Source organism: Micropterus dolomieu, linkage group LG12 (genome assembly GCF_021292245.1).
Source record: "Micropterus dolomieu isolate WLL.071019.BEF.003 ecotype Adirondacks linkage group LG12, ASM2129224v1, whole genome shotgun sequence".
NCBI classification, from domain to species: Eukaryota; Metazoa; Chordata; class Actinopteri; order Centrarchiformes; family Centrarchidae; genus Micropterus; species Micropterus dolomieu.
The window spans coordinates 7349160-7369604 of NC_060161.1; the positions used below are offsets into that span (position 1 = coordinate 7349160).

The window sequence follows — 20445 nt, forward strand, 5'->3', positions numbered from 1 at the left end:
ACTAAAATATGTTCTGTAGATTGTCCAAAGTAAAAGGAACACGTTATAATTTATTTCCCTTGGAGTAAGGGCCAGTATGAAAATGACTGAGGTGGTGAAGGGCTGTTTCACCTTGTAAAAAAGCAAACCCAGGTATTTATTGTTTTCCTTGAACCACCCGCCCTGCAACATGTCAAAATAAAGTGTTACATTTGTACACCTTCCCCTCAGCTTGATGAGCCTTTTAATCATGTGCCCTAATTTAAAGCTCAATATTTTAATGGCTAATCTAATGTGCATACATACTGATATAAAACTGATCCAGAGACTGAACTGTTGGAAAAGTCCACCTTACTGTAGTGCAGGTTAAAGTTGTCTTTTTTATTTTTAACTATTTATGTAACCACTCTGTTTAAAAACATTAAGTGACACTTACATCACACATCAGATCTCGATGAACAAAATAGTTTATAGTAGAACACTCATTTTTGCCCCCATTTGTCACAATCATGCATTTTATCCCTCTCAGTCAGATCCTGTTTTCTCTATCTGGAAAAGGAAAGGCCTGGTTGGTAAAAGAAGCCTAGATTAGAGCTTTGTCTTTTTACATTTTGGTTTAGGAAAGTTTTAGGTCAAATTTAGTGTTTGGGGCACTGCTCAACTCTGAGTGAAAAATCAAAACCTTTGTTCTGGCCTTGCTTGGGAGTGGGAAGAGTGGGGAGCCACACCCTATGTTGCACCTAGGTTACCCCTAGACCTTAGGACGAAACAGTCCCCAGACAGTCATGCTGGGTGATGTTGCAGGCAACATAACGTTCAGCACTTCGTCTCCAGACTCTTTCACATCTGTCACATGTTCTAAAGTGTGAAGAGAACAGGGCCCCAATGGCAGACATACTATTTCTGGTGTTTTCTGGAGAACGCTACTCGAGCAGCATGGGCAGCTCTCTTCGCGCAACGGCCCTTCTCCTGGTATCTCCTCGCTTGAGTCTGTGCTGGGAGATACAGCAAACTTTCTTGCATGCTGGAAAAGCTGGGCTACCTGTGCAACCTGCGTGGGCTGCATGTACAGTCTCACGCTACCAGTAGAGACAAGGACACTAGAAAAACGCAAAACTAGAGAACAATCAGTCAGGAAGGATAAGGAGGGAGCAACTGTCTGCGGCCACCACCTGCAGAACCATTCCTTTTGTTGGGGTTGTCTTGCAGTTGCCTCTCCAGTCCTGTTGTAGCCTACCTTCATTTGCACAAAAACAGGTGACACGCTTACGCTTCCTAACTGGACAGGTTCATATCCTTGATGTTTTGCAGACTTGATGTTACGCTGTGATGATTAAGTATTCCCTTGATTTTTTTGAGCTGTGTAAAATGCAAAAACAGGTTCAAATAAAATATACAAGAAGAGACATAAATAAAAGACAGTCTGCTGCCCTCCCTGAGCCACCTTACCTTCAGCCAACATAAAAATTACAGTACCCTCCATTGTTTCTGTGAGAAATATACTGTATATAAAGTGATGTATAAACGATCTATAACATTTACATTTGATACATGGTGCTGCCATTGAAACAATATTTCACACAATAAAAGCATTGGAATTCCAGTGAAAAGTGTTGAAACAAGCATACTGTGTGTGTGGGAAATGTCTAAAAGTTTTAAAAGAGAATTTAAGAAGCAAATCAGCTTCAGGAAAGTGTTTTCCTGCCAGTACGACAATGCAAACACAACCATCAGTTTCATCAGTGTAGCTGAAATGTGTTTCACTATGATGTAAAGCAATAGGGACAATTAGGCAAACAACATATCTGGTTTTATTTGTAGTAATAGTTTTGTTATGGTAATAGGGATTGAGGAGCAGGTTCATTTGGAAAGTGTGTTCATGTTTGGCTTCATGTTTTTGTGTCGATACCAGCTCCACGTGCTCTGTAGCAACAGGACAATGTTTCTTGACCATAGATAGCACTTGTAGGAGCCATATTTGTTTTCCTCCAGGGGGCATGACATTAGATTGCGGAGTTAAGGCCGATGCTGGCCTCAGGTTATTTAAGTTCCTGTAGTGATGCAAACAGGTGTTGTTAATTGAGGAAGAGGAGCAAACAGATTTTAACTGTGCTCGGATTATGTTTTTTATTTGACTTTATATGACTTATTATTTATTGGAAGTGGATGCTGTAAGGACGCAGGAAATAAACGCCCTAAATTGCAAAGTAGAGGAAAAGACTGGACATCATTTTTCACATTAAAGTACACATTAAAAAGAATTCACCAAACAAATTAGCAACCAGTAGCAGCTAAGTATAGGACATAGTCACTACGGTGCTGTTTTCTGCTCCACCAGAGAGGGAGAAGAACAGAAGAAAAACATTTTAAACAAATTTAAAGCTGCACTAAAAGATTTATTTTAACAATGGGGTCAATTGATTATGCGCAGCGTGAAGGAATTCTCTCAAAGTGACAAACACACAGAGAATTATCACCAATTCTGCAGCCCCTCTTAGCTCTACAGAGCATTTAGCCTCTTTTAGCTAACTGTTTTGATGTTGCATCCCCTAACTTTGTGTGTTTATAACATTATTTTAAATCCAGCAGCAGTTAAATTGTGTTCAACGCACACACAAACTCAGAACCTGCCTGGTGGCAAATATTTGACTCCATAGATTTGATAATATCAGACAGATATGGACTATTTAGAGTATTTAAGTATTTAAATGGGTTGTGCATAATTGAAAACAGCGGGTCGGTCTGAACAGGGGCTGCTCAGCTCCAGTGGAGTGGAGGAGATGGTGCAGATGGACTGTGAATACGGAGGCTCGTCCTCGCAGCTGTCTTCGCTCATTGTCAGCTCACTGATGTGGGCGCATTCCAGCTCTGCATACTGAAGGCCAGAGAAGAGCCTCATCACTGCGCAGACCCTGGGAACCTGCAGGACAGTATCCTTAAAAGTAATGATCACCACCAGGCCCACCAGCAGGTAACCTGTGGAGAGGGATTGGATTTTAAAATAAATGTCCAGTCTGTCGACGTGCATATTTAGGGTCATATTAAAAAGTCTATCCAATTATTTAAATCAGTTTTTTAATAATATTTCATTGTTAGGATGGTGGAGTTTATGTTCTACAACGAAACAAAGAGCAAAAAAAGAACATATTAGCAATTTTTGGTGGCTTGTTGAAAAGAGGAATTTTGATTGAGTATCAACTCCTGGCTGTGGCCCTGAAAGCGCAAAGTTGGTGATAGTTCGACACTATTAGTGACACGTTTCACATCATTATTTGATCCATTAATATAATAATATGATAACAGAAATATTGAGAACTGGAGCTTCAAAGCCAGACATACACCCCACTGTTTGTTTTCACTAGCAACCTGGATTTGTAAAGTATGTAAGTACCTTCAGCACTCCACTTACATGTGGTGAGGAGATTGAGTGTCTCCTTGGCCGTTGGGCCCCAGGTTCTCCCCAGAGAGTTTCCTCCCTGTCCAACGGTGCTTAGGATGACAAAGCAGAAGAAAAGAGCATCCAGGAAGCTCCAGTCGGGCTCCACCATACAAACCAGGAGGGCGGGGAGGAGGAAAAGGAGGAAGAGGACAAGCACCGAGAGGAGGCTGATGTGCAAGAGGGCGGCCCGGGTGTAGGGCAAACCCCAGTACGTGTGCAGGTGGGAGACTGGAATGTGGGTGACGACAGGGAGGAGGAAGTTGGAGAGGAGGGTGAGGATGAACAGGGTGAGGGGGATCCCCAGGGTGCAGTAGAAGATGCAGAAGAGCTTGGCCTCATCCGATTTTGGGGTGTAGGAGTCAGAGCCTGAGAAATAAGAGAAGGAAGAGGTCTGCAGGAAGGTCCTACTGAGGAGTGATGTTAAGTTAACTAACGGTACGATTCTTTTCAGCCGCTCTTTGGTACAAACAAAGGGAACTGAGTCATAGCTACTGTGTGAGAGCCGTACTTCTTATTGTGCCCAAATTGTACCGTTTCACTCTTCAGAAACATTTCATTTTTTGTAAGTTTGGTTGCTGGGGTTCGGACTGGTGGTGCATCTTGAAGAGTCCTGAACCCTAAATCTGCTCCTGATGGCAGAGCCGTCGGTGTGCGAGAGAATGTTTGTCTCTCTTGCATGTGAGCCACTGTCATGAGTGTGTGTGTGACACAAAGCTCTTCGAGTGGTCAAAAGACTAGAATTATAGAGCATCTCACTAAAGTGAGTACACTCCTCACATTATTGTCAATATTTGATTCTATCTTTTCATGTGACAACACTGAAGAAATGACACATTGCTACAGTGTAAAGTAGTGAGTGTACAGCTTGTATAACTCAAAATAACACATCACACAGCCGTTGTTTGTCTAAATCGCTGGCAACAAAAGTGAGGACACCCCTAAGTGAAAGTGTCCACATTGGGCCCAATTAGCCATTTTTCCCTCGGCGGTGTCATGTGACTCATTAGTGTTACAAGGTCTCAGGTGTGTTAAATTTGGTGTTCTTGCTATCACACTCCCTCATACTGGTCACTGGAAGTTCATCATGGCATGTCATGGCAAAGAACTCTCTTCTTCATCTTCAGTGTTGTCACATGAAAACATATAATCAAATATTTACAAAATGTGAGGGGTGTACTCACTTTTGTGAGACACTGTATAGAACTATATAAGTGCAGTATTTTTAGCATTAAAAAAAATGCTCCGTACTTGTATAGCCTAGTCTTTTCGACCACTCAAAGCGCTTTTACACTACATCTAAAGCTTTGTTCACCAGTCATACACATTCATACACTGAGCCTAAGTGCTCAAACGGAAACTAACATTCACACTCATTCATACACTGGCGGAACAAATCGGGGTTCAGTATCTTGCCCAAGGACACTTCGACACGCAACCAGGGGGAGCCAGGGATTGAACCACCGACCTTCCGATTAACGGCCAACACGCTCTACCTCCTGAGCCACAGCAGCTGATTACCTGACCTTCATACCATACAATAGATCTCATTTGGTTAATTGTATTATATATATACTTATGACATGCTAAGTAGCATATTATTTAAACGATATGATTTTATGTTACATGTTGAACCATGTCATTAAACACATTACAAGACCGCTGTGAGCAGGGTTTGAACCTGCGCGGGGAAACCCCATTGGATTTCGAGTCCAACGCCTTAACCACTCGGCCATCACAGCCATTAAAAGTGAATCTAAAGAAGCAATTTGAAGAAGTCACCTAGAGCGTTGTGATAAATAATGGATAAGTAATACTAAAAAGATCTACAAATGTCTGGACTGCAGCTTACCCATAGTGGTGAGAGTGACAATGACAAAGTAGAGTGACGATGTGAAATCATACTGTCTCTCATCAGCGTCAGCCTTCAGGACAGCTACATCACTGCGGTGCGCAGAGAGAGCTTTCCCCAGCAGCTCGCTCAGCCGGCTCTCCGCCACACACGGGTTCTCAAGCAGGAAGGAACGTCGCAGCTCCTCCACCTCGGCCCTCAGCTCCTTCTCCACCGGCTTCTCCACTGCTGTGAACACCAGACCTCCCAGCACGATGAAGAGCAGGTAGCAGACAACCAGGCAGGCAAACGCGTGAACCTGGCAGAACAGTCCCAGTGCAGACACAAGCTGGGCCATTGTTGGTTCTGAATGCTGTTTCTCTTGACTGCAACCAGATACTGAAAGCTGTAGGCTTTAAATATTTAGAAAGGTAGAGCAGGTGGAAGACACGGGCCCAGTCAAAGAGAGATCAGTTGAAAACAAGTGAATAACAGAGGCTAGTCAGGCATTTCTGGATTCAAAAGGCTCAAATAAAGGTTTCAAAACAGATATTTTTTTATTCAATGAAAACAGCAGCTTTGTACAAGACACCTCCTGTCCACTGTCCTCAGCAGGTATTCTGTCTCAGTACTTTGGAAATTGCCACTCTACCTGTCTCGTGCTTTTCATCCATGTGTAGGATCCTATTAATGTCACTCAGCAGAGGAACTGAACGATGCTACAGAAGGCTTAGACTGATACACTGCTTTGCTGAAATGTGAGGCCAATGTCCATGTCAACCATTTCCTACAGTGTTCGTCACTGTGGAGTTGACCAAAGTAATACAACAGGTGATTATGAGAGGCCTTCAGCTAATTCTAATGAGTACAGTCCTACAACGGGTAGGAACAAAACTAATCAACAATTTTCCTGATTGATTTATCTTTTCAATCATGTATCAAAGCACTTCGCAAAAATGTCAAATACATTAACTGGTTCCAGATTCTCAAGTAGGAGCACTTGCCGTTTTTCTCTTCCTTACATCACTTTAAAGTCAACATATTTGTCTTTTTGACTGTAAAAAATTTCTAAATATTGAGATGGCTACTTTTCTTTATTTTCTGGACTTAATGATTAATCTGACAAATAATGAGAACGATTGTTTGTTACAGCCCTAAAATAACCATTTGGAATGAAGTGGTGCTTTAATATGAGTATTATCATTTTACTGTAGAAATACAACTACAATCCAACACAGCTGCTGCCCTGATAATCTAAAAGGCAGCAGGAGAATAGGAGAAAACACCTCAGTGGTTGTACACAGATGCTAGCTGGTGAACATGGCGGAGCATTTAGCAGCTAAAGAGCCAGAGGTGGCGAAGAGGAGAAAAGGTGCTGGACACTGAAGCATCTCCAAATGTTGCTCTGTATCTGCTGGATGTGTAAGAAGCAACTGTCTGCTATCAGGTTCACCACATCAGCTTAAAAAGTGATAAGTCAATGCGGTGTCCCCCAAGTGTTTCTTCTGCCCTAAAGTGGCAAAACAAATGAACAAGTAAAGAAAACATCTTCACCACTTTGACAACTCATACTGTACATCCGATTCAGGAAGAAACACTGCAGAAATGCCCTTTAAGAAACAGAAATTGATAAAGAAACATGCTGCAAATAGGGAAAACACAGGAAACACAGCATCATGGAATCAGCCAACATTAGTCTTTCGACGTTCTGTGTGACTTGCTTCATATGTGCTTGTGTGTTGGGTGTGTATAGTGCTTGTTGTTCTCGTATATCTTGACAAATGTTTTTCTTAATTTTCTTTACAGTGTTTAATGTACTGTGCTAAATGTCCATTAATTTGTGGCCTCTTGATTTGCAGCACATCCAAAACCTTAAATAACCACTATACTGTTTTCATTGTTGTGGTCAACACAAGCGTGTGTGCATTTTTTATGTTTCCAATAAATTAAATAAGTTTTGTTTGTAGAAAAAAGAAACGTTCTTTATGAAAACTGAGCCAAAGCCAGAAATCTTTAACTACTACACGTAGTAGCTTTAATCCATTAGACTGGCCTTTTGTTGTTCACCTTGATAATCAACTATGAAAATATCATCAATCACCAATTATTGGCAGCTTAAGCTGAAAAATATGAATTTGGCCCTGTTAAAGTCTGTTGTAGGCGAACGCTGCTTTGTAGTAATGCAGTCTGAAGCTTATTTCAGAGAGCCTCTTCTCTAGAGAGGCAGATGAAGTGAGTAATGGGAACATGACCAGCGGCGAACAGGCTTGCCCACCCTGCCGATGACAGGCAGTTTGTGGGCATAGGCACGTGGTGGGACGGCTGAAAGAGGAGGAGTCGGGGCAAACGTGGTCTGGAAGGGACGGCGGCCTTGGCAACGACGACCCATTTGCCGCCCGCCGATGAGGAAGGAGAACGCCGGAGGTCCCGTCTGAGGAGAGGTGAAGCGCGCTTTGGGAAAAACATCACGAGACAGACCTGCCGAGCGCTGGCCCGAACGCGACGAGGAAGATCTGGAGCGCTGCACAGAGGAGGACGAGCGAGCCAGGGACCTGAAGGGGAAAGACAGTCAGCAACATTCAGTACCCCATAACCTGACCCCAAAGGTTAGTTATCAAGGAGGGTTGCTTTGGTTTGTATTACCTTCCTGATCCAGTAGCTGCCAGGCTTGGTGGGGGCGGATCGGTTCGAGGACTCCCGTCCTCCCTGGGGCTGATATTGAGGTTGGCAGTCAGCTGTGGCATCTTTCGGGTGGTGTCGGGGTTGGAGGCGGGGCCAGGGGGGTCCTTCCTAGCATCACTGAGCTGGGATGAGGTAAAAGGAGGGTAGCTGCCAAACCCAGGTCCTGTACTAAACCTGACAGCAAGGCTGTCTCCAAAGAAGGAGTAGAGCTCGCAGTACATGGCAGGGAGGGGGACCGGGGTCCACTCCTCCCAGGGACAGCCGGCCCCGCCTGCCTGAAGGTGGCTGGCGATTCCCAGGGCAGCCTCTGACAGAGGCTCTGGAGGGGGGCTGAGGCCAGGGGAGCTTACCCTGTAACCCATGGCACCCACAGCAGAGCCTGGCTGACCGCTGGAGCCCCCCTCAGCTGGCTGAGACAGAGACAGAGCCAGAGCCTTCATCTTCAGCAGGCGCTCCACTGCCACCTGCAGGACAGATAGGAGAACATACTGACATTAGGTGCGTTCAATATTTTGTAGCTGAAGTACCGGAGGCTGCATTTTCAGGACCCCCGCAATCCTGGGACTGCAGTTCTAGAACCGTAGTTCTCACGACAGCGCCATCTAGTGGAGTGGTGGTGGTAATGCACAGCAACACAAAGTGAGGCCGATGTGCTAGCAGCTGTAGGGTTAACCGGTCGACATGCATATAATCATGAACTTACTTTGATACTAGCCAGCTAGTATGACTCAAAACTCACTTCACAAATCTGAGGCAGAACATTCCAAACTAGTGTGACAAATCTTTTTTCAACAAATATGCATGAGTAAAATTACGTAAAATCTTTTTTCTAGTCCCTTTTCCTCAACAAAATAAAACATCTTAATAGAAAAATTTAGTGCTAATTTGTTCTTGATTCAAATTAATTAAATCAAACAATTTATTGAACATTTGTTATACTGCTAGTGAGGAAAATGATATTGCGATTATTACTGTTATTGTTTATTACCCAGCTCCACTTGAGGGCCTATACACACACACTACACACAGGATACTCATGACATGTTATATGTGGACATTAGATTATAAACACACTAGCTCAGCTTACTGTACTCTATTAGAAGCTGTATATACAGGTGCACCTCAAAGAAAAAGTTCATTTTTTCCCCGTAATTCAAGTCAAAAAGTGAAACTTTCATATATTGTAAATTCATTACGTATAAAGTGGAATATTTCAGGCCTTTTCTCTTTCTTGTTTTAATCTTTAGCTTACAGCTAAAAAATCCATATCTGACAATATTAGAATAAATGTATAATACAGAAATATCCACCTTCTGAAATGTTGAAAAAGGTTAATTTGTGTCCTCAGTACTTGGTCAGGGCTCCTTCTGCATGAATTACTGCATCAATGCAGCGTGACATGGAGACACTCAGCCTGTAGCTGCTGAGGTGTAATGAAGCCCAGGTTGCTTTGATAGTGGCCTTCAGCTCGTCTGCATTGTTGGTCCGGTGTCTCTCATTTTGCTCGTGGTACAGTTGAGTTGTCTAATCCAGCACAGTAATACCATGGTCAGCAAACCAGTTCCTAGTGGTTTTGGAACTGTGGTCAGGTGAAGAAAACACAGTGGATCGACACCAGCAGATGATACGCCACCCCAGATCTTCACTCACTATAGAAACTTCACTCTGGACTTCATGCAACTTGGACTCGGTTCCTCTCCACTCGTCCTCCAGACTCTGGGACCTTAATATTCAAATGACTTCCCGTAATTCAAGTCAAAAAGTGAAATAGGATTTTGGTGCAACAGTCCAGTTCTGTTTCTCTTTAGCCCATGTAAGCAGTTCTGAAGTTGTCTCTGGTTCAGGAGTGGCTTGACACTAGGACTGCATCACTTGTAGCTCCTGGACCCGCCTGTGCCTGGTGGCTCTTGATTTAGTGACTCCGGCTTCAGTCCACTCCTTGTGAAGCGCCCCCAAGTTCTTGAATCGGCTTTGCTTCACAATTGTCTCAAGGCTGCGGTCATCCTTGTTGCTTGTGCACTTTAACCTTCCAGTCAACTTTCCATCAACATGCTTTGATCCAGCACTCTGTGATCCAGCCCTTTCAGCAGTGACCTTCTGTGGCTTCCCCTCCTTGTGGAGGGAGTCAGTGAGAGTCTTCTGGACAACTGTCAGGTCAGAAGTCTTCCTCATGATTGGGATGGGTGATATTTTGAGATATGGATTTTTGAATTCCATGAGCTGTAAGCCCTAATCATCAAGATTAAAACAAAAAGGCCCATATTTGTAATAAATATAGAATATATCAAAGTTTCATTTTTAAATTAAATTACAGAAGAAAAAAAAACTTTGAGAGATATGTGCACCTGTACTGTGCAAAGGCTTTAGGATGTTTTGAAGGGAAAGGGTGGACACACCAAATATTGCTTTCATCCCTTGACGTCACAGGGATGAAAAGAAAACGGCTGGACTACAAACAAGCTGTTTCAGTTCAGAGCAGAGTTTCTTTGGGCTTTTTCACTTTGCAAACCTGTTACATACACAAAAAAGGTTTAACTCAATAAAGGAAAGGGAAAAAGCCAAAAAGCATAATACCACCTCTTTAACATGTCTATTTTTGTAAGCATTCTTTCTTTTGCCTGAAATGGTTGCACAGTACTACGGGTGGTGATGGAGCAGTGGATAAGACACATGCCTTTGGTGTGAGAGACCCAGGTTCAATTCCCCACTGTGACATCCACCAATGTGTTCCTGAGCAAGACACCTAACATCTAGTTGCTCCAGAGGTGTGCAACCTCTGACGAAGCAATTGTCGCTTTGGATAAAAGCATCACCTAAATGTACTGTACTTTGGAATTTGCTGGGACGAGAAATACCATCTTTGCTATGTCCAATAAGTACCATAAAATAGTCGCTCAGCTCAGTTTTTTTTTTTTTACATTTACAAATTCTGCAGCATGGGGAATGACATTTTGAACAAGGGACAAGAGTTTGATTTAAATGAGGAATGGCAGGAGTTTAAATGAGATAGGGAGTGACAGGAGGTTGGCTGAATCAGATGGGGAATGACAGGGTTTTTTAAGAGGCAGGGGTGGCAGTTTGTTTTAATGAAATGGCACAGGAGATAAAAGTAAAGTCACTGCAAAACACCAAAAGAAAATGACTAGAATGTTTCCAAAAATCACAACAAATAGCAGTCTTGTAGCTGGTCACCCTATGAAAGGACTGCAGCACTGACCAGTAGGGGTGGGGAAAAAAAAAAAAAAAAAGAAAATCGATACAGCATAGTATAGAATATTTTCCATGGCAATACTGTATCGATACACGGACGCCAAGTATCGATCTTTTATTATATAAATTGTACATGAGAATTTTACTTTTTTGTTACTATAATAATAAAATCAGTTGCTTTTTCAGTCCACAAAATAGTTTTCCTTTGGGGAGACAATTTAAAGTTGGAAAAACAGTAATAAATTCCAATACATCGCAATATGTTTAAAATCGCAATAATGCAATAATAAATCGTATCGTGATAATATCGTATCGTGAGGCCTCTGGTGATTCCCACCCCTACTGACCAGGATGGCTCCGTAGACTTTATGTCCATCTGCTTTGACCTGGGCATTGGAAACTGAGTAGTCATCCAACACAGCCTGGAGGTTGGCCCAGTAGGCAGGAAGGTGTGGAAAGAGCACTCTCTCAACAGCCTGCCAACAAAAGCACACACAGATAAACACAGGGATTATTCTCATACAGATTACTGAGGGGTCCTGAGAGGACAGCATTAAGACAAACAGAAGACAGAGAGCATACAGTGGAGTACTGAAAACGATAAAACCATTTACAGCAAGGACATACACCCGTCACATGGAGCCTGTCTCCAGTTTAGATTTCACAGTTTTCAAAGAATAATAAGGGCCTGAGCACTGAGTGGTGTGAAGGCCCTATTGTAACTCAAGTTAATATTTATAATTTATATTTTTCCAAATCAATCACATTTTTGAGGGGCTAGGAAAGCCTGGAAACTCACGAAATAGGAAAAAAATCATTCAATTGTAAGAAAACATTTTTTCCTCATTGTGTATGTGACTATATCTCATCTTAAAAAATATACTGTTTTCTCGGCTACTGGTAGTAACACATCACTACCAGGAGTCAGTAAAACATGTGTGGCAAACACAGTAGCTCCCCTTTAATCTTGAGAAGCTGCAGAGCTGCAGTCTCTATTCATTCAACTTACACTGTAAATATCCAGCTAAACTGAGGCTTTTTGAAGATCCTTTTCTCTCTTGTGTAAGTTTTGCGTGCAGTCCGTTCTGCCGACAACTACATGCACATCGCGGTTCCTCGCGGCTATTTAAAAACGATAAAATATTCTTTGTGTGGTTCATCAATGGTGATAAATTATCCGAAAGTCAGTGGACAACACCAGTGAAGCTGGAGCTCTGTCTCTTCAGCGGGTGTTCCTCCACTGCCACTGTACACACACACGCGCACGCACGCACGCACGCACGCACGCACTGACGACCCAGAATTAGGGTTACAATTTTGGTTTTATTTACACACTTAAAAACATTTAATGAAAGTTTTATTCTTTTTACATGTTTATTTACAGCATTAAACGTTGAAATGTATATTGTAACAGGCTGTATATTAACTTATTGGGAGAAAACTGGTGGTGCCAAAATTGCATGATCCTCGTTTCACTGCGAAGCTTCGACTGTGAGATGGACAGTCGAATCCGGCTCCGCCCATCGAAGCACCGAATCTTCGACTATTGGGGGTCAGCCCTCGTGCATTTTAATTGCATTTTTTGACATTTACAGTCGCTTTACTTTTAGGAACTCCTCCAAGCAGGTTAATCAGTTCCACCTCAAGTCTGGTAAGCAAAAATCTTAAGATCTGTATTATCAGGCCTAAACTCAGCAAACTCTTGACATCATCCCAAATAAGTTTTTATTTGAAGTTATGGATTGTATTTGCTGTCAATCTTGAACAGCTCATGGTCTATGGTTTTATCCCAGATCTCTTTAAAACCGCTTGTGTCAAACATATCACAAAATAAATAGTGTTGTCTATTGGTCACCTGTCACAGCATATCAAGCCTTTTGCAAGAAATCTTTGGTGTCTTTGTCCAGTCACGTTTTCATCACCTCTGATTTATTGCTAAAACAAGATCTATTTTAAATTTTAGAGATGCAGAAACTGTTGTACACACTTTGTATTTCCTCGCACCTACATTAATGCAACAGCCTCTTCTCAAGTCTTAACCAAAAAACCTTGAAACGACTACAGACTGTATAGAACTCAGCTGACCAAGAGGTACGATCACGTCCTCAGCCTCTTCACATTGGCTCCCACATTGGGTCTGTTTTAGGTTTGATCTTAAGATCTCTTTAAGATACTTTAAATACTCTCTATGACCTGACTCTAGATAATATTTTGAATCTTTTAATTTCTTTTTGAACAATTTCGTAGCTTTATCTTCTGATCTGATCTTTGGGCAGGGGTCTCCTGTCTCTCCTTGAGTCCAGGCTGTCAGGGCCCCGGGGCTCTAGAACGACCTGGCTGAGGAAGTCAGGCTGTCAGAGTCTTCTAAAAATGCACTTTCATTGGAAAGCATTTCCTCAACTGAGAGAGGGTAAGAGCACTTTAATGTCTTACTCTCTTGTTTTATCTCTTCTTTATCTTGTTAATTTTAATGTTTTTAATTTCATGTTATCATTTTTATTTTAGGTCCTCATGTATTTAATCATTTACTGTGGTATTTTATTCACATACTGTGACTTTGTGAAGCACTTTGTACGTTGTTGTCAACAGTCAGGTCTAAATAAAGTTTATTATTATTTTTACTTCATGCCAATATTAGGTGTGTTTGACTTCATGCAGCGCTGCACAGCGCCGACTTAACGTGATGCATTCTGGACTTGTTGTGTGTGTCCGACTTTCATCACCAAGTCACATGACACTGAAACCTCGCGGGAGCAAGGCGGCTCCAGGCCACAGTTTCTTTTATCTTGCTGAACCAAGTTGGAACCACACTTTTGCCTGATCATTGATCTCAGCTCACAGCACGCTCATGCAGGTAGAATGTGTCCGACTTGACGGCGCCGTTTTGATACCCCGCCCCTACAGTCATCTGCAGCTCAGGTTAGACTATTAAGTCAACGATAGTCAGCCGCAGTCATCTCGAACGCTCCTATCTTGATTTCCATCAAACTTGCATTTTGTGGCCTACACTTGATACACATCATGTCCAGCATTCATGAAAATGTATTTATATTGAACTCGACCTCCACTAAATGTATTGCTGAATTAATAACTTATGTAACATCACCTACTGGCAACAAGAAGTGAGGCCTAGCTAACACATACATCATAACATGTATGCTGAATTACCAATATGTCATCTCCAGCACTACGTACTCCACACAGTAAATAACATTTTATTCAGCTGTGCAGCGTCCAATAGTCACTGAATGAAAACTCAGAGCTATGTCAACCGACCTCCAGTAACAACACCACAGCTGCCGCTGGTTCTCATTTTTAGGTTTCACCTGATAACCGTCTACCTACTTTAATGCAGAAACTCAAGATTTCCAGACGGAGGCAGTGAACATACCTTCCATCCCAGAGCATGAAGCCCCACCACGGCTCCATAGTGGGAGCAGAGTGGTCTCACTGGGTCAGACAGAACGTTTTGGAGCGACAGCAGGATCTGATGGTAGAGACCACTCACCAGATCACCGTGAGTCCTACAGAGAAAAGACAATAATAAAAAGGAGAAGACATTTAAATACACAGAGAAACAGAGAATGTCTCAGCCTGCACTGACCCCGCTCTATGATTTTATGTGGCCTACCACATAACTACTACTGACCTACTGACTTTCTGTTGTTCCCAATCGCTTCCACTTTGTCATAATACCACTAACAGTTGACCGTGGAATATTTAGTAGTGAGGAAATATTGTAATAGTCGCCTATTCTGCCTTCAGGTACAGTTTTTAATGTGTTGGTAAACCTGCTTTATGTGTATTGGTTGTGCCTTCACGTGGGGAAAAAAAAGCAACTGTATATCAGAAGCCTGTGGTGTATCACGGATTGCTGTAAGGACCTTTTATGTATTTTTTTTCCCCCCCCCACTCATTATTGTTTTGCCACAGGGTAGGTTTTAAAAGGAGAGTGGGAAGTGACGTTGGGGGGGGGGGGGGACTCTAGAGCGTAACAGGTGGAAGCAGTCGGCGTTTAGTGGGCTCTGTGTGAGGTTTGCCAGACGGACGCAACAAAGGAACTTTTGTTGGTGGATCATAAGCTTGGACTTTTCTGGACTACTACATCATCCCATCAGCTAAACAGACTGGGTCGAGGTTGCGTAAGTTAACTGTGGAACATTGTTGACTGCGGCGGCTCGCCACACTTCACCTTGGTATTTTTTCCTTTTTCCACCGGAGGACATCTGGCTCCATCCGGACGATTTAAGTTATTGGAATGAACATTTGAACTGCTGGGACATTGGGGGTTTGGAGGGTGAACTGAATGTATTTCGGAAACGGTGATAATGTCTGTAATGTTGGTTTGATGCGTCGGAGTGCGGCCTTGCCTCCAGCGACTAATATCCCGCCGTGGTGTAACCTGGTATATCTTTAAATACACGCTGTGAAACCCATCCTATGGACTTTTTTCGTTAATATATAATTTTTGTAAGTGTGTACAGGTGCAAGTTAGTTGCTTATCTGGTTTAGGCAGGGCTTCTTCAACGAAGGTAAGCAGGCTGCTGAATGTAATCTCCTAAACAGGTATCAGATCCGCCCGTAACCTTATCTTTGGCGTATGTACGTTCCCTTGCTGTCTTAGTGTAAGGCGAATTGTTAAAATATCACAAATGGACATGCACAGGTGGCAACCTATCACAGTACCACGCTTGAATTCACTGAGCTCCTAAGAGCGACCCATTCTTTCACAATTGTTTGTAGAAGCAGTCTGCAGCCTAGATGTTGATTTTATACACCTGTGGCCATGGAGGTGATCAGAACACTTGAATCCAATGATTTGGAGGGGTGTCCTAAAACTTTTGGCAATATATTGCACATATTTTATACACCTGTGGCCATGGAAGTGATCAGAACACTTGAATCCAATGATTTGGAGGGGTGTCCTAAAACTTTTGGCAATATATTGCACATATTTTATACACAACCACACACACACACACACACGCGTATATATTTAAGCGTATCAGTGTTCGATGATTTCATGCATAAACTGTCAGAATTTGGTGTGAAAATGGTCACATAAAAAGATACTGCATGTTTTATAAAATATAGGTGATGAGATAATTTAATTCTAATATTTGGGGTATATTATTTGAGAGCTAATTTAGGCACACGTTTCAGTTTTGTTCAACTCATGACGATGCAGTTTGCAGCGCACAGAACTGAATGTCTGTCCAACACTCCTGTCACTGTAGGCAGAGTCAGGGACCGTCTTCAAAGTGCATTATGGTCCACTTCAATTGGCAATAACTTTTAAAAAATAGAAATATCAAACCACTGCCTATAGAGATTGTGACCACCCTTAAACGTGTCACACCAGTGAGTCTGTACAAAAAGTTAAGATAATTAATTAAGCAAATTGAAAGGTTGTAATTTCAATAGTTTACTCATTTCTGAATCAGCTCATCTGTCCTGCACATCCTCACACAATTTTACAGCTGTTAGTTGGTTTTTGTAATGTTCAAATGTTTTTATTAAAGGAGAGTATGTTGTACATGGTAATATATGGGATTTACTGTTTTGTTTTTTACTGTGGTAACGAGATTTGTGGAATTTCACCGATATTGGAATCGACTACTAAATTTCTGGTATTGTGACATCCCTAGATCCCATATCATTTGAACACTAGGAATAAACGGTGTGTCTAAGTAGTGATTTTCTTACCAGAAGATGTGGCTGAGGAGCAAGGCTGCGTAGTCCCTGAGGGTCCAGTGGTCATTGAGTGGGTTGATGGAGGCGGCCAGCGGCTCCAGGATGCAGTACATGACACTAGACACCAGGCTGCGCACATATGAGCCCAGGTACAGGTAGGGATTCTGGACCAAGCTTTTCACCATGTGGAGAAGCCTGTTGAGCTGCTCCAGATCATGGCTCACTGACTTCACCTGGTCAGGAAAAAAAAAAACAAAAAAAAAAAAAACTAAAGTCTGCTAACAAATCTGCATTCTAAAATTTATATTCTAAAAAGACAATCAAGAAGTCAAAGAAAAACAATTTATTAAATGTAATTCTGAAACGTGAGAACACAGTTTTTGCACATTTTACATCTATAGGTGAATAAATAGGATCTAGGATAAAATCTACAATCAGTTTGTTTGGATTCTAACTTTGTTTAAAGGTTAAATGTTACTTATATACAAGCACAAACCTACCCCACTGATGACATAAACAAAGTACGGCAAGAGGGCAGCAATCTTGGAGTTGGACTGCAGGTCCAGCAGAGCCACCTGAAACGCACAGAAGAAGAATATGAGAAGTAACGCATCGTTTAGCCCCGCAGAATATCTGCCTGTGTTCAGCAGTAGTTTACCTTCATGAGCTGGGGGTCCTCTCCCAGGATGGCCCGTGTGATCTGCTGGTAGTACTTCAACAAGTCGTCTGACAGGGACTGCACTGCTGTGGGAACTGTGACAAGTCAACAGTCAGGTCTGACAACTAATGCACAAACACTGAAACTCCTCCATCAGGGTCACGCTGACGTGCTCAGTTAGAGGCAGAGGTCAACTTTTTAATTTAAAAGCCATATTTTTGGGATGCAGTCAGTCAGTACATGTTGATACATCACGAGGAGCTGTTTTTGTGCCTAAGCTGCACAACTTGGAAATCTAGTACGTGGAAAATGTTCAGTATCACAACAAGAATACCTCCCTGTTAGCTCAGGTGCAGAATTAGGTTTTTGCAATATAAACCAAATCCAATTATAAAAAGGACTTTAAAACTCGTTCATGTGAATGTGTACCAGCATGACATTTCACAAGACCGATTACTTCAAAGTAAGGGATTTTTGCCTCTTCACACTAATTTCCTTGAAAATGAAAAGAGATGGGGAAACATTGCCTACTGTGTGTTGAGCCCATCTTACCTGTCCCCTGAGGCTCCAGGTTGCCTTTCCCATCCAGGTACGATACATTCACTGGTGCAAGAAGAAAAGGGGAGAAATTATTAGTAAATTATACCTCGTTATTCAAATACATGAACTGGAAACTTTCAGCATCAATGATACATCCGTCATACCTCGCACCATGGTCTCAGCACAGCCCTTGGGAATGTTGGTGGCCAAAGCCAACTCGACCAGGTTGATGTCCCGATCCTCAATGAAGAAAAGCTCTCCTTCTTTCACTGAGCGGAAAGGAAGAGCATCCTGGGCCCCGCAGCCACAAATAGCCTGATGAACGCAGCGGGATAAAGAAGCTGAAGGCAATGACTTCTGTAGCATGTTTGTGTCATATCAGACGGACTGGGAGAGACACTCTCACCTCCACATTGCTCCAGCGCAAAGCTCTGTTGAAGTCTTCCACTGTCAGCTTCCTCCTCTTGGCATGTCTCATAAACTGAGAGCTGCTCTGTGTGGGTCCAAAACAACACACCATCAATACCACAAGTACATAAATAACTTGCACTTCAACACATTTTCACACACTTCAATAGCTCATATTTAGAGATTTGGGATGGAGCAACACGTTAAAGTTTCCTTCCGTGCAGCACTGACCTGTGTGGCTTCCCTGAGCCGGTAACACACGTCCTCGGCCAGCAGAGCGGCCACATCGTCGCCGAGCTCCACGCCTGCACTCTCGGCCATGAGTCTGACAGACTCCCGGGAAACCTCGGCGAAGCGGCGCTCCTCTCGGTCTGCCATGCTCCCGGCGAGCACTCAGAAACTGGCAAGGAAAAGCACCTCATGTTAACACTTGCTACCTATGGCCCTCTACATCTTCTTAGACAAGACGAAAGCGTGGAGGGCGACTTGTCTTTCTAAACTTCAGGGCATCCTGTCCATAGCCTCTCTGGGACAATGTAGTCCAGAGATAGATACAGTGGTTTTTGGTCCTGGTCCAATGTGGTTCAACTTTACAGGCGAAAACAGCAGTGAAATCGTCCTTTTTTCATTTTCACAAATAAAATAAAGGTTTTACGAATTAAAAAGTGTTTCAGACATTATTATGGCTATGCCTAAAATGCCTAACAGCTTTCACAAGAGTAACAACTGCAAAAAACGAAGACTCGGTCGCTAATGTAGGTTAATTTTCTCTCAAGTTTCCCTTAACTGTCGATTCGGAATATAACTTCAGAGGCGTGTGTTTTAAAGTTTTTAACACGGCTGAGTCGTGCTTGGTGAGTCCACTGTATCCCCGAATTAACATAAACACATTTTCGATTTGTTGCAGATCTTGACTTCTGGTGTATCTGTTATGTATAAGTGACAATAAGCCAGGTTTTTTTTAAATCCTCATATTTTTCAATGGGAGTTCTTTCTGAAGGGGGCAGCGCGGACTCGCTCTGCAGCATGCTAACAAAATGAGATCTCGGTTCCGTCTATCAGCTGGAACCATAGGCTGGAACAAACAATTCTGCCAAAAAGTGAATAATTTAAATAATTTTGATCATATTGTAACGCAAAGACAACTACCATTGTTTTGTGTATAAACGTACGTTACTGCATTGTGTAGTAAATAATAAGAGTGTAACCACATAACGTTCCTAGCCTGAGTTAGCTACAATCACATAAAATGCTAATAGCTAGCTGTCTACGAATAGTAGAGAAAATGCAACGCAAAATCTTTAATATATTAACAAGACTTTACCTTCTTAGCTAGAACGACTGAAGATGTAAATCCTACTACTCAGAAGGAAAGTTTACATCAGCGTAACTATTCTGCACTAACGTTAGACATCCCATTAATAGTATCAAGTTAGCAAGCAAGAGAAATTGTCACATCCGTTAAACTCTTCAAAATAAAAAAATCTGTCCCTTTTTGTAATAGTATGCCGCATTGATGATGAAAATTAAAATATAATAGGAGTGTGTAAAACACCAATATTTTTAAACGCGTTTTAATTTAAGTAGATGAATTTGACTAAAAACGCGTAACATCCGGTTTAATTCTGGCTAACTTGACTGTTAAGCCAGCTGGCTACATGTTGACATTTTCCTAGTGAGGCGCCAGGAGGTGAAGGTCAGTGATTGGTCGATTGAAGAGCATTGGGAGATACGGATATGATATCAGACACAGGCCGATGGCCCTCTGGAACTGAGGGACGTTATGGGTCTACCACCGCCTAGAAAAATGAAATGTTTTGTTTGAAATTGTTTGATCACTGCTGGCACCCTAATTTTATTACTCTACATACAGAAATGATGGTTATGTGATACAAGATCTTCCATTTGAAAACAAAACAGAAAAACAACATTGAAGGCAGCTACAAGAAACCAGCAGGGCACCCCCCCATACCCATTACACGCACGTTTCTATACAGGTATATAAAC

At 42.3% G+C, this 20445-nt stretch overlaps 2 protein-coding genes and 1 non-coding gene across 4 annotated transcripts; all 3 read right to left on the minus strand.

Annotated features, from left to right (window-relative positions):
* Positions 1-1733: 1733 nt before the first annotated feature.
* Positions 1734-5638, minus strand: kcnk7 (potassium channel, subfamily K, member 7). Its single transcript, XM_046065389.1, has 3 exons — positions 5268-5638; positions 3389-3784; positions 1734-2955 (listed from the first exon to the last, which is right to left on the minus strand). The coding sequence occupies exons 1-3, from the start codon at positions 5602-5604 to the stop codon at positions 2684-2686; spliced, it is 1005 nt and encodes a 334-aa protein (XP_045921345.1). The 5' UTR covers positions 5605-5638; the 3' UTR covers positions 1734-2683.
* trnas-cga lies at positions 5076-5157 on the minus strand. The gene has a single exon. It is a non-coding gene; the product is annotated as a tRNA-Ser (tRNA).
* Positions 5639-5784: 146 nt separating the features above from the next.
* Positions 5785-20049, minus strand: taf6l (TAF6-like RNA polymerase II, p300/CBP-associated factor (PCAF)-associated factor). 2 transcript variants are annotated; one of them, XM_046065388.1, is made up of 12 exons: positions 19763-20049; positions 18670-18838; positions 18437-18523; positions 18195-18345; positions 18043-18093; positions 17491-17576; positions 17333-17407; positions 16845-17065; positions 14530-14662; positions 11486-11614; positions 7890-8392; positions 5785-7798 (listed from the first exon to the last, which is right to left on the minus strand). In XM_046065388.1, the coding sequence occupies exons 2-12, from the start codon at positions 18814-18816 to the stop codon at positions 7462-7464; spliced, it is 1920 nt and encodes a 639-aa protein (XP_045921344.1). In that variant the 5' UTR covers positions 18817-18838; positions 19763-20049; the 3' UTR covers positions 5785-7461. The 2 variants fall into 2 exon arrangements, with proteins under 2 accessions (XP_045921344.1, XP_045921343.1); XM_046065387.1 differs by having other exon boundaries at positions 17491-17585; positions 19763-20048.
* Between the last annotated feature and the right edge of the window lie 396 nt (positions 20050-20445).

Excerpts from the sequence above, each read along its gene's own strand:
- taf6l (XM_046065387.1), bottom strand. The coding sequence starts at position 18,816 with ATGGCAGACCGAGAGGAGCGCCGCTTCGCCGAGGTTTCCCGGGAGTCT. Across the intron at positions 11,615-14,529 it reads TTCATGCTCTGGGATGGAAG|GCTGTTGAGAGAGTGCTCTT; the intron begins GTATGTTCACTG and ends TTTTGTTGGCAG. Across the intron at positions 7,799-7,889 it reads GCAGCTACTGGATCAGGAAG|GTCCCTGGCTCGCTCGTCCT; the intron begins GTAATACAAACC and ends TTTCCCCTTCAG.
- kcnk7 (XM_046065389.1), bottom strand. The coding sequence starts at position 5,604 with ATGGCCCAGCTTGTGTCTGCACTGGGACTGTTCTGCCAGGTTCACGCG. Across the intron at positions 3,785-5,267 it reads TGTCACTCTCACCACTATGG|GCTCTGACTCCTACACCCCA; the intron begins GTAAGCTGCAGT and ends CTTATTTCTCAG. Across the intron at positions 2,956-3,388 it reads ACTCAATCTCCTCACCACAT|GTTACCTGCTGGTGGGCCTG; the intron begins GTAAGTGGAGTG and ends CCCTCTCCACAG.